Raw genomic sequence first — 13,793 nt, 5'->3', positions numbered from 1 at the left:
ACCAGTAATAAATTTTTTTTAAAGATGTTAAACCCTTTTGACTTATGAAAAAATTATTTTAGCAAGTGTCCAACAAAAAATATGAATTCTTATTTGGTTTAACCAGTTACCGAAGCGAATAACCTAAAACTGATTAAACTGAACCTTATTTGGTTTGGTTATTGGTTAGTTTAAAAAACAGTTAAAAACCAATTAATCCAAACTGAATAAACTGAAAACCGATTTAACCGCCCGAATAACACCCCCATCCATGTTTGTCCATTAATTTAAACAAGTTAGTTCGGACACATCCATTTATTCGAACATGGTAGTCCAAGCACGCTTTCTAGTGAGCCAGACAGGACAGGTCTAGCGGGCAGTCACACCCGTGTATAACTCTACTTTTGAATGACTTATAATATTGGTTCCATTAACTATACATAAACCTACAGGTTGGTCTTAGGGGCCGTTTACCTAAATGCTTACCCGGTAAGCGCTTACCATTAATAGTCAACATTATAATTTATTTTATCGGGTAAGATTGTAGTACATCAAAACGTATCTTATGCAACAATTTACCTGGTAAGCGTTTACCCGGGTAAGAGTCGTCAACCTCACTTACTAGGTAAGACTCTCCATTCTTATCATCGCTTTTACCGGGTAAGATTTTTGCCCCTTGCCATGTTTATCTGGTAAGGAAAATTGCTCAGTAAGTACTTACCTGGTAAGCATTTAGTAAACGACCCCTTAATGTTGTTGATTTTAAGTTGGGTGACAGTGGTTGATGGTTGATGCTATGAAATGTTTTTAAATTGATACTATAAAAAATCATGGTCCCGTTTGTTTTGCGGGATTTGACTGAATTTGGAATTGAATTTAATCTCAATCCTATATTTGGTTTCAAAAAATTTCTGATTTGAAATTTCACAAACATAGGGTTTTGAAATTCTATGGGAGCGGTTGGTATTTCATCCGTTGATTATAATGTTTTAAAATATATTAAAAAACATTTGTTTTGTAATAATCAATTAATAAAAAAATAATTTAATTATTTTACAAATTATTTATAAAGAATGAAATTCAATTTCATTTCAAATCCTACGAACCAAACACACCAAAATTTTTGAATTCAAATCTTGAGTGAAATCTAAACCACTCGAAATATTTTGTCAAACCAAATGTCCCATAAAGGTGGTATTTGGGTTGACAGAATAATTTTGAGGAATTTGGATTTTGTGAAATAATTTGAAATATTTGATGTTGTTATGTTTGTAAAATTTGGGATGAAATTGAATTTCATTCTTTATAGATAATTTATATAAACAAATTATAAACAATTACAAGAGAGTGTTTTAACATATTTTAAAGCATTATCGCAACAAATCTGATGAAATCTCGTTACATATCAACTATCTTGATGAGATTTCTATATTCAATATTTGTGGGATTTCAATTTAAAACTTTTCTTTAAACCAGACATAAGATTGAAATAGAACCTAATCCCAAACGAACACTTGGTGATTCCATGTTAAACTTAGGCATGGCAACAGGGCGAGGATGGAGCGGATTTTGTAATCCCCAACCCCGGTTTTTAGCAACAGCCCCCGGCCTTGGTCCCGCTCCCCGGTGGGTACAGGGACTAACATCCCGTCCCCCGTCAAACACCGGTCAATGGATCCATTTGGACCATTTCCTTTTAATTTCGTATTATTTGAAGTCTAACGGCAAGTCAACAACAGAGATCCACTATCAGAATTTCCAAAGCCCAAATACTATTAAATGAATATAGTATAACGAGTACGGGGCGGGAGGTACAATACTCTGCCCCGACCCCAATACCAGTTTGAGTCTACCGATGATCTCAGGCCCCGGCCTCGAGACCCGTTTTCACGAGGAATCCTCGTCCTCGTTCAGGTCGGGTGAGTCGGGTTCCCCACCATCCTTAGTTAAACTCATGACCAAGGAAATGGTTCGAAAACACGTTTCTAACCACCACTAGATGTATGCAAAACTTTCATCAGCCACCATAGGAATGTGTCACTAAACCAAACTTGCTAAACAACGAAAATAGATTATAGTTATATTTGCATCACATCCAACGTCTTAACGGTCAGATGTTATACAAGATTTTAATGTAACAATAATAGTAGATTCGATGTAATTAAATTTCCGACATCGTTAAATCAATTTAACTATGATAAACCAAATAGGGATAAAATAGTTTGTTTTAGGCAAAATGATGGCAACTTCCAAAGTAAAGGGATGTAAACTGTAGATTAAACATAAGTCAGGGGAAATTAATGTAATTTACCCAAACTAACTTATACTGATCCGTTTTACCGAAATTAACCAATAACGATCCGTGACAACCAAAACCCGCTGGAGAGAAAGCAACCCCCGAAAGCCCTTTTCCTAATTCGATAACCGGCGGTTCTGTAGTTCCGGGAACCGGAGAAGTTCGCCGGAAAATATGGCGAGAGATATCGAGAAAGGAGATGCGTCACAACCGTTAGCTAATACTGCGACCACTAGTTCATCAAACACCACCGGCAACAACACCAGAATCAGGGCCAAACCCGACCCGATACTCGCTACCTGTCGATGTTTCAGCCTCGTCACCGTCTTGGCTTCCATTCTATGCATTGTCGTTAATGTCATTTCCGCCGTCCGATCTTTCAGAAACGTATCAGATGTATGCCGTTTTATCTGTTTTTCTTTCTCTACACGTATAGTGATACATTCCTAGCTAAAACTGCTGTTGTGTTATGTTTTCCGTAGATATTTGATGGTATATTTCGATGTTACGCCGTGGGGATTGCGATTTTTGTGATTGTTGCGGAGACAGAGTGGTCGTTCATCATCAAGTTCTGGAAGGTTGTCTCTCTTGTTTTATGCAAATATCGATTTTCGTTTAACTTGCGTACAATTATGAGGAACTGTATACATCATCAATGGAAGATTAGTTTGCGAGTTACCTTGACATTAAAACTTAAAGCAAAAAGTTGGAGAAATCCATGGAGTCATGGATAAGGTTTGGGGAACACTGCAACCGCCCATTCATTGCATACCAAACGCAAATAATAGCACTGTGGCATGGTATTATTTTGTAGGACGATTTTAAGTAAATACGGAGAAGAAGAACCAGATAAAATAGGGCAAGCGCCAAACAGTATGTAGATTAATATATAACGTGTCATCTGAACTCCAAACCTAGAGAAGTTGGAGTTGGATCAAGATTCAAGAGTAGATGGAATGTTCTTAGTTCTTACATGCCTCTTTGGATGAATGGTCTGGTGATTATAAAGGAAAGACCAAGGAGATATGCAATGTTCTCCTCATCCTGTCCAAAGGATCTGTAAGCCAAATTGTTCGATAGTTGTACTAGTATTTTCCTGAATAATGCATACTTGTTTTAATTTCCTCGAAACTATTTATGGTCCGAAATGGGACTCTTGACCAACAAACGAAATTTAAAAGAAAATAGGACCCAATTAAGTTATTGTTGGATGTGTTGGTGATCTCTGTATTTGGAGTAGGCTTTTCAAGGTACTGTTCATTTTAATCTTGGGGCTTCTGCAGTTGATAGAATGTATGTGCTCTTGTAGAAGTTTCCAGCAAGCATGCATTGAAAGTGGTGTTTAATTGAACCATGGGGGCCAAATCGCCTATCTGATGCTACTTTTCAACTAACAGAAGGGATCACTTTACTTGAAACCTATTGGTTATGCTTCCTCCTCTTTTCATGTTGCAATAGGGGTTCAAGAATCAGGATATGAATGGTCAATGCTCTAATTTAGGATTTATGTTCTCATGTAAAAGGGCCAGCAAGTATTCATTAAAAGTGTTGTTTACTTGAACCATGCAAGGTCATATTGCCTATTCAATGCTACTTTTCAACTAACAGAAGGGGTCACTTTACATTGTTTACAATAGGGATGCAAGAATCAGTATATGAATAATTAATGCTTTAATTTAGTCATATACTTTTATCAGTTTATGTTGCTACAGTTCTATATATCAGTTCAGGTGTTGGCTAAGCAGCTGAAAGTACAGGTGAAATCTGAATTAGTCCTTTGTAGATGATTCAAATATAGTACTGCCATGATGTCAGATTCTTACCATTATGAGCTTTTCCAATTTGCTGATTCAAGCTTCATTAACGTGTTGCAGGTGCTGGAGTATTGGGCAGGCAGGGGCATGCTGCAAATCTTGTAAGCCCAAATTTACTTTACTTAACATTTTGATGCCTTCCACATATATTCAAAGCTCCATATTGCTAAATCAAGTAATGCTTTTGCCTGATAAAGTCAATAGCCTGATCACATTGTCTACCCTATCCACAATATTATAATATATGCCTCCTATTCTGGGTACTTGATATGATTTCCATTCAAAGTATACAATGCATGATCTCCGAGTTGCATATCTTTCATCTGATCATAATGCAAACGTGAATCACGTTGTAAGTGCTCATAAAAATGATGCCTGCATAAAATTTTGTTGGCACAACTGAGAACAATGGATAACAGTTTCTTCTTCATTGGCCATTGAGGGTCATTTTTCTTATTGTCATTGACCAGTTTCAGTGGCTGTATGTATCATGTAGCATGTGTTCCTTCCAAAACAAATTCTTACACAAATTGTAAGGATAATGCTCCCTATGCATGTTTATTTATTTAATGGATGCTCTTTCCTATGTGACCTCTTCATGACATCAAACATTTTGTAGTCCTTAATTTTTGAAATATATCGGTCTTGATGTTTTTGAACATTTAACATAATTTTAGGTCTTAACCATTTATCCTTCTTCAGAAGGGCTTTCAAGACTTATTTGGTATCCTACACAAAATTTATTAGCACCCTTCTGTTGAGATCCAGTTAGGACATAAGTAAAAACTACCTCTACATGGTGTTTATATGTTTATTTAGCTTACAGAATAGGTGTTCCAAGTCAAAGGGGATACTGACTTGGGACCTGAAGGAGTACTATATGCCTTTTTGAATTCTTGCTACCTAATATATCTCATGGAAATTATTGGTTCTATTTTACTTCAGTGTTGCTGTTATGACAAGAGCTTATCCTGAGGTATATGGGGAGCGGCATGAGGTTCTCCTTCTCAGGGACATAGCAAGTTACACGCTCCTTTCTTGTGGCCTGATATACGTTATTTCGGTAAGACAAATGAACAATATCAAGCAGAGCTCTAAATAATGGCGAATGATTACTTTTTGGTACATAGTAAGCATGCTATTGGAAAAGGATCCTAGAATTCATCTGGGATTAACTAAATTATGTTAGGGTTGACAATTGATAGTCACACACACAATAGTGATTGCAGAAGCAAAAAAAATGAACATGATACTTATGTGGTTTAGCAATTTTCCATAAATCAATGGAGGTTTCTAGGATTTTATTGTATTTTGTGAAATCAATGGTAGTAAAAATGCATTGAAGGAAGGCAACCCTTTATAAGAAGATAAGACGAGACAGAAATTTTTTCAACTTTAACTATCTTAACCGTGTTTTACGAACTCCCTGGTTTATTAAGTGGTAAACTGATTGCAGTGTATCTTGCCCCATATCCAATGAACTCATGCTTTTTAGTGTTTTCATTTTCAATATGAGTTTAATATCTACCCTCATTTGCATAATTTAGTACAACTTCATGTGGTTCGTGTTTAAACGCATATGTTGTTGACTGAGAGAAGTTATTCTTTTTGTGTCGAATCTGATACAAGGTGTTTTTTCTCATACATTATGCCCTTGAGTTACATGCATTTCTGTTTCCTGTTTTGCTATACTTTTGTAACTTAAAGAAAATTAGTGTTTTCAAGTTTTCCTATAACACCAACTTGTAAGCTGGTCAATTGCTTGTTCTAAATTTTGGAAATTTTCAGGGAGTCCTCTGCATCGGTTTTCTCAAGCGTGCACGCCAAAACAAAGCAATTACCACACAGCAAGCAATTAAAGATCTAGAGGTGCGCTATTCAAGTTAATTACCCAGTAAAAATAAATTACTTGGTTTGTTATGAATGTTTTTTGTAGTATATAATATTTATTATGAAAAATACTTATGCACACTCCTCACATTTGGTGAGGTTTGAACCCTGGCTCTACCAGTAACCCGGATATGACCCTTTGACTTGTTTTGAATGTTAGTACAATTAGTCCTCCACTTCTCGTTACTCTATCATTAACAATGGGGGATTGCAGTTTCCTTTTTCCAATTATGTTTCCATGATATGAAACAAGCATTTCTTGTTTTTAACATTGTAGGATCTTGAGCGTCGCCGAGCAGAACTTGAAGCACTGCTGATTGTTGACAACCCATGACGCAAATGACAATCCACAACTGCCCTCTGCTAAGATGCTAGCACGACGATGAATGAGAGTGAGTGAAACTGTTCTCGACTCTTAGAATGACATACTGAAATCCTTCCATTACGTATTAAATTTGTTGTTTACTTGATGATAATCGCTAGGGAGAGATCAATCAATTCTTTAGATTTGCTTGTATGAAAAACTGGATTTTGATCCATCGGTATTCAACTTCTGATAGATGTAATTACCACTGTTGATGCTAGAATTGTTTCTACAGTTTCAGTAATTCCATGTACCATCTTTTCAATTTTATGGAAACTTTAACGTAGCAGCCAACATTGAAAATAGAATCATCCATTCTCTTGAAAGTATGGTATGGATGGTGAGATGTGCGCATATCTATCCTCTATCCCAAAAGGACAGAGCGATTGTTTATATTAAGACCCCTAGCTTGTGCAAAAGTATTAACGTAAAGGTAAGAGGAGCATTATTGAATGAGTGTTACCGTTCAGAAGTAGGATGACTTAGTTATGAAGATTTAATGTTATTGTACCGAATAATCAAAGGATATTTGGGTACGTTCGTTGGTGGAGGTGGGCAACCAAAACGATTACCGATTAAAGGGATAGGCCCGGACCTGATCGGTTATGAGAGGACCGGTTGGGACGGGAATTTTGTTAACAGATCAATTGATTTTCTTTTATCATGTGTCGGTATCTGATTGGTCAATGGAGTTCCTTTTTTTAGTAACTTTGTGGAGAAATTAATTAAAATTGCCATTTTTGACTTGTGGTTTCACCTCATAGCAATTTCTTTTCTAAAATCACCAAAAAGTCACTAGGTCCGCAAGTGGCAGGTTTGCAATTCATGGTGGCTCAAAGTGAAAATTGAAGCACGACCAAATCTGTAAAATAGATATAGGTCCGTAATTTGTGGAGGTGTTATGACTACTTTATAGATTTGGTCTCTGTACTTGCGGATTTGGTTTGGAAACTTTTTATTTCACTTTGACCCCTCTGTAAATTGCAGCTCTGTCACTTGCGGACCTAGTGAAATATTGGTAATTTTAGGAGAGAAATGATTAAGAGATGAAACCGACATTTGAAAATAGTCATTTTAATTAACTTCCCTTTTTTTTATCGATCTTATTTACTTAGTATTTACGGGTTTTTTTTAATGAAATTTAGAAGATTAAGTTTTTTGTTTTCATTTTTGTTTTTTGTATTTATAATTAAATTAATAAAACAATATTTGATTGGTGGAAACAACATTTTTTTTAACATGTTTATTAAATCTATAAAACAATGTTTTAGAGTTAATTTAAGGTAATAATAAATATTTAATAATAAAAATTGTTAATATGTAATAGTAATATTAAGTACATGAAAAGTGGAACGATAACTGATCAACCAGTTACAACTAGCTACAAGTTTTGTTTTTGAACAGTATAATTGGCTATACCATGTATACGTTAAAATCGGTTCTAACTAGTCAAAGGATTAGATTGCCACCTGCAGTTGTTGGTAAACAATCTATCTTCCAAGTACATATAGACGCTCTTTAATAACATTTTTGTTTTTTCTCTCTGCATTAGCATCTTTGAAAAAATGAGCGGATTTAAAGGTTTGGTCCATGTGGTATGTCATAAATTGTGACTAGCGTCCTTAAACTCAAAAAATTATGGATATGGTTTCTATGGTTGTTATTTTTTTATGACCAAGGTCCCTCTCACTAACGGTCGTTAAATAAATTCGGTAATCCAGTTAACTCAGGGATCATTTTGGTCTTTTAAGCATGTTTTTTTTGTCTTTTCTCTATTAAAGATAAAATATATCTATAACTATCTATATATCTATACATATAAGCAGATACAAGACTTTGTCGGTCTCCTTCGGAACCCTTCTCCACCTGTAGCCCCTCCTCTTCAACGTCTCCCCATCACCTCCAGTCTCATAGTCATTCCCAGTTGCAATCATCGCCCCCTTATGAAAAGCCACATCCCCTTATCTTGAAACCCATAATCCCGTTTAGCAGTGTTCCCTTGTTCTTTGTCTATCTATGCATTTTGTATGCAATTCATGAGTTGGTTTGAGATTAAAAGTGATCAAGGTCCAAATGCCTTCCTACACTTCTCACCTTAACTCCTATTCTCACATGATCCTTCGTTTATATATGTAGGCAGATGTTCAAACGAGAAAACCGCCATTTTACGAAAACACCCTTATTATATTTGATAACACACGTGAGGAGATCTGGTGGTATGCGGACGACGTGTCCTGCAGCCTAGGTCACGCCATTAGACGTCTACGTCTATGCTTTAATATCACCTATGATGAATTATAAAATAACATCAAGAACACCCTTGTTTTTTCTAAGTATAATTCTTGATCTTGAATCAATAAGAACTAAAGGTCCAAATAGGTACTAGAATGGGTGAAAATGAGTCTAAAAAGAGTGACAAATAACTCTAGAACTTGAAAATTGTCATACCCTCGTACTTGGAGATATTATTCATCCTCTATTAATGAACAATAAGAGGAAAGAAGATGAAAAAAATGACCGGAATTTTTAACACAAGAATCAAATAATTATTGTGTGGGATATGAACTTGAAATTGATCAATTGAAAGCAATGATACATAGACTTTGCATGGCATGGCGTACACCTCCCTTTCGTCAACATGGCATTTACATTTAGTTTGATCAGTAGATCTTGCTCGGGTTTGTGTTTGCGCCTTGCTTACAAAAAATCGAAAAAGATGGCCTACGTCCTTTCAAACTAACAATCATGGGGATACAAGAAAAAGTGTACCTAGTAGTCCAACACATAGGCAAAAATAAAACAAGAGATCACAAAATGCATGCCATCCATTCTAAAGTACCGCAAGAATAAAGATGCAAATAGAACGGTCACGCAAGAATAGCAAAGCGTTATAAAGAAATACCAAGTTAGAAAAGAAGTTTAAGAGGGACTAGACAATTGTTCCAGAAAAACTGATTGATAACTGTAGTCTGTAGGCTCGGTGGTGAGGAGTCTGGCCACTATGATCACTTGTAGAATTCATTGATCTCTCCCTAGCGATTATCATCAAGTAAACAACAGATTCCATACGTAATGGAAGGATTTCAGTATGTCATTCTAAGAGTCGAGAACAGTTCCACTTACTCTCATTCACCGTCGTGGTAGCATCTTAGCAGAGGGCAGTTGTGGATTGTCAACAATCAGCAGTGCTTCAAGTTCTGCTCGGCGGCGCTCAAGATCCTACAATGTTAAAAAACAAGAAATGCTTGTTGCATATCATGGAAACATAGCTGGAAAAAAGAAACTACAATCCCCCATTGTTAATGATAGAGTAACGAGAAGTGGAGGACTAATTGTACTAACATTCATAACAAATCAAAGGGTCATCGGCTGGATCTCAACAGAAGGGTGCTAATTTAGATTTCACCTGTACTTTCAGCTGCTTAGGCCAACAGCTGAACCGATATATAGAACCATAGCAACATAAACTGACACAAGTATATGGACTAAATTAGAGCATTCATTATTCATATATACCGATTCTTGAACCCCTATTGTAACATGAGAAGGCAAGAAGCATAACCAACAGGTTTCAAGCAAAGTGACCCCTTATGTTAGTTGAAAAGTAACATTGGATAGGCAATTTGGCCCCCCATGGTTCAATTAAACACCACTTTCAATGCATACTTTCTTTCCCCTTCTACAAGAGCACATACATCTACAGCGCCCCTAACTTAACAACATACATCTTATACGTTTCTGAAAGATCCGACACAAGGGGAATTTGAATCCCAATCCGAAACCTCCAGGCATTTTCACCTCTCGAGCCAACTCAAACCAATCAGGCACGACCTTAGGGTTGCAGTGTCTCATAATTGTACGCAAGTAAAACGAAAATCAATATTCGCATAAAACAAGAGAGACAACCTTCCAGAACTTGGGAACTGAGTGTGTGGATAAAAATACTATACCGGTAATAAGAAGTTTTTGAACAAGTTAAACCTAAAACACCCCTTGGTGATGAACGACCACTCTGTCTCCGCAACGATCACAAAAACCGCAATCACTACGGCGTAACATCGAAATATACCATCGAATATCTATCGGACGGCGGAGATGACGTTAACGACAATGCATAGAATGGAAGCCACGACGGTGACGAGGCTGAAACATCGACAGGTGGCGAGTACGAGTGGTCGCAGTATTAGCTAACAGTCGTGACGTATCTCCTCTTATTCGGGGCTCCATCGGAACAACACCTTCGTACGACTGACTCTCAAACCAGGGAACAGATATAATATGGGTATTGTTAAGGCCATTTATTGAATTTGTGTAATTAAATATAAATAAATATAATTAAATGTAGAATAAATATTTTATTTTAAATATAATCTGTATTTATATTATATTATAAAGTATTTGATAAAAAATTTTAAAAATTATTTTTTATATATTAAATATTGTTTATTAATATATATTACTTAAAATTTAATATTACAAGTAAATTGTGTGTATATATAGCTTATTAAAATTATACGTTTGAATTCGTGTAACTAATTGTAGATAAACATAATCAAATAATGGATGGATATCTTGTTTTAAATATAAAAAAATATAAAATATATTTACGATAATAATTGAATTCTAACAAAATACTAATTATTATTTTTATGAAAAAATTATATTATTAAATAAAAAATAAGTGACTTCGTTATTAAATTTAAATTAAATTATAATAAACAATTACTTAAAGAAAATATAAAAAAAAAAACAAGAACTTTTAAATATTTAATTTTATGCTAAAATGATACATTTTTTTTCAAATTTTTATGATACCTTCAAATTTATATTTTATTCAAAAAAAATATTATCAATTTTTCAGTACCATATAAAATCGTATTATAACAGAAGACAAAATAAAACGAAATATTGAAATCGAGGTGTATCTCGCTGCATTGCGCGAGTACCTTCTAATAAATTTAAAATATAATTAAGATAATCATTGAGTTTTAATAAAATACTTAATTGTTATTTTGATAAAAATTATATTATTAAACTAAAAATAAATAACTTCGTTGTTAAACATAAATCAAATTATAATAAAAATAAACAAATTAAAGAAATTACACAAAAAAACGAAAAAATTTAAATAGTTAGTTTGGTAATAATATTTTAGTCATTTACCAATATTTCATTTTAATTCCAAAACTACATTCCGTTAGGGGTGAACAAAAAAATGTCAACCCGCGAAACCCGCTCAACCCAACCCGCTAACAACCCAATTAAACTCAACCCGTCTACCCGCCAAACCGCTAACCCGTCAATTAGGAGGGTTGAAATTGGGTTGAGCCTAGCTCAACCCCCCAACCCGTCAACCCGCCGCAAATATATAATTTTTATAAAATTATATATATATATATTAATAATGTATAAATTTTATATAATTTTTATTGATATTATATTTTGTTTCATTTTAACTAAACGTATAGGTTACCAAGAGAGATTCACGATCAAAGAATGATGACAAATAATTTAATTAATAAGAAAAATTATTGATTTTTTTTTGCAGTAACAACAAATTGATATGTTGGAAAATATGAATGATATTGATAGATATTTGATGGACGAATGCATCAATCTATGACGCTTTTAAATAGTTACATTAGAAAAATGTCTTATCTAAAAGAGTTCCAATATGTTTATAGGATGGTTTTGGACGTCTTAACAAATTCTATGATGCTATTAATATAAAGTGTCGTATTAGTTATTTTATACAACACGACTTGAAAAAATGTCATATGAGCATAGATGTCCTGTAAATAGATGAGTTTACGAGACACTTCTCAAAATGTTTCTATAAAATAACTAATACGACATTTTATTTAAAGATCATTCTAAAACACTTGTTGAAACGTCAAAAAACGTCCTATAAACCTATTGCAACATTTTTAGATAGGACGTTTTATAGTATGGTCTATAAACTTAAGATTTGTGAATTATTTCATTCGTCAAATTATGTAACTACTAACCCGCCAACCCAACCCAACCCAACCCAACCCGCCTCAACCCGCAAGGGTTGGGTTGGGTTGGGTTGGGTTATACTTTTGAATGAGTTGGGTTGGGTTGAGATTTTCCAAACCGCCATAATTGGGTTGGGTTGTAAAATTGTTGTAAACCGCCCAACCCAACCCGTGTTCACCCCTACATTCCGTGAACCAAACAGACAGATTCCAATTTCTTAACAGCTTTCATTTCAATGTCTGTCAACCAAACAGGTGGTCAAACCTGACAACATTCTATTCCAATTACGTCAAAGTCAAATTTATTTAACAGATTTCATTTCATCCAAAAAACATTCTACGAAACAAACGCCACCTAAATTTCATCTTATATCAAATGTCGTTTCATATCATCCTTCCACCCACCACCATGTCCAACCATCAATAACCCCCACCCAACACAACCTAACCCACCCACCTACCCTTCTCCTCCCCTACCCTAACCTACCACCAACCTCAAGTTACCACCAGCCATCGACAACCACCCACACAAACATGTCCACCTAAACCACCGCTCCTACCCCTTACCATCCCACCACCCTACCACCTTCTATCGCAGCCACCACCTACCTCCGCCACCTTCAGGGAAGGACCTAGATTTTTTTTTCAAACGGTGGCACCATATAATTAATATAATATAATATACATCTAAAAATAATTACAAAAAATATGATTTTTATAGTACCGATAAACAACTCCTAAACTTGTACCCAACACGTTTTCATCTTTTGAAAACGGTCAATATATACCAAAAAATAATCACAAAAAGTATGGTTTTTATAGAATTGAGAAACAACTCCTAAATTTGTCCTCGGCATGTCTTCATCTTTTGGAAACGATCGATGACATCTTCGTTTTTAACATTACTAAGGGATTCCTTTTCTATGGCACAAATGATGACAGAATTCAAAAAATCATCACCAATTCGATTACGTAAATCTGTCTTGACAAGCTTCATCGCCCGAAAAACATCTTTCAATCGTAGCAGTTGCAACAGGCAAAACCAGTGTTAGTTTCAATAACTAGTAGACTAAAGGATGAGAAAGATGTTTTCTTGTTGACGCGTTTAGGCCTTAGGCTTAGGGCTTTAAGCCTTAAGGGTCGTTGGCAGTTGGCAGTTGGCACTTGGGTTGGACTAAGCTAAACACCTTATTTGATTAATTGATATTTTTTGGACTTTGCATTTTTAGAATTTTGATTTGGTTGGTTTGGACAATTGGGCTTTACATTTTAAAATTTTGATTTGGCTATTTGGGCTTTGTTTTGTTTGAGTTTTAGTTGCATTATTTAGATTTCAGGGAAATACGGTAGCACCGTTAACAAACCTAAATTGTTTACTCTTTGGTGGCGAAATAATACGGTGGCACGTGCTACCCATGCCACCACACCAGGTCCGCCCATGCCCACCTTAC

General features: G+C 35.2%; 1 protein-coding gene and 1 long non-coding RNA gene across 2 annotated transcripts; one reads left to right on the top strand and one right to left on the bottom strand.

The window, feature by feature from the left end:
- The first annotated feature begins 2,317 nt into the window (after window positions 1-2,317).
- On the top strand, window positions 2,318-6,646 carry LOC112516983. Its single transcript, XM_025124264.1, has 6 exons — window positions 2,318-2,671; window positions 2,758-2,853; window positions 4,150-4,190; window positions 5,035-5,152; window positions 5,878-5,958; window positions 6,257-6,646. The coding sequence occupies exons 1-6, from the start codon at window positions 2,450-2,452 to the stop codon at window positions 6,311-6,313; spliced, it is 615 nt and encodes a 204-aa protein (XP_024980032.1). The 5' UTR covers window positions 2,318-2,449; the 3' UTR covers window positions 6,314-6,646.
- Window positions 6,647-9,312: 2,666 nt separating this feature from the next.
- LOC112516984 lies at window positions 9,313-10,543 on the bottom strand. The gene is made up of 3 exons (XR_003069630.1): window positions 9,906-10,543; window positions 9,467-9,562; window positions 9,313-9,375 (listed from the first exon to the last, which is right to left on the bottom strand). It is a non-coding gene; the product is annotated as an uncharacterized LOC112516984 (long non-coding RNA).
- Between the last annotated feature and the right edge of the window lie 3,250 nt (window positions 10,544-13,793).

This window comes from Cynara cardunculus, assembly GCF_001531365.2.
Source record: "Cynara cardunculus var. scolymus isolate 2C chromosome LG 8, CcrdV1, whole genome shotgun sequence".
Classification (NCBI taxonomy): Eukaryota; Viridiplantae; Streptophyta; class Magnoliopsida; order Asterales; family Asteraceae; genus Cynara; species Cynara cardunculus.
Note: the sequence above shows the minus strand (reverse complement) of the source record. Positions and strands in the feature narration are given on the sequence as shown.

Excerpts from the sequence above, each read along its gene's own strand:
- LOC112516983 (XM_025124264.1), top strand. The coding sequence starts at position 2,450 with ATGGCGAGAGATATCGAGAAAGGAGATGCGTCACAACCGTTAGCTAAT. Across the intron at positions 2,672-2,757 it reads CTTTCAGAAACGTATCAGAT|ATATTTGATGGTATATTTCG; the intron begins GTATGCCGTTTT and ends TGTTTTCCGTAG. Across the intron at positions 5,959-6,256 it reads AAGCAATTAAAGATCTAGAG|GATCTTGAGCGTCGCCGAGC; the intron begins GTGCGCTATTCA and ends TTAACATTGTAG.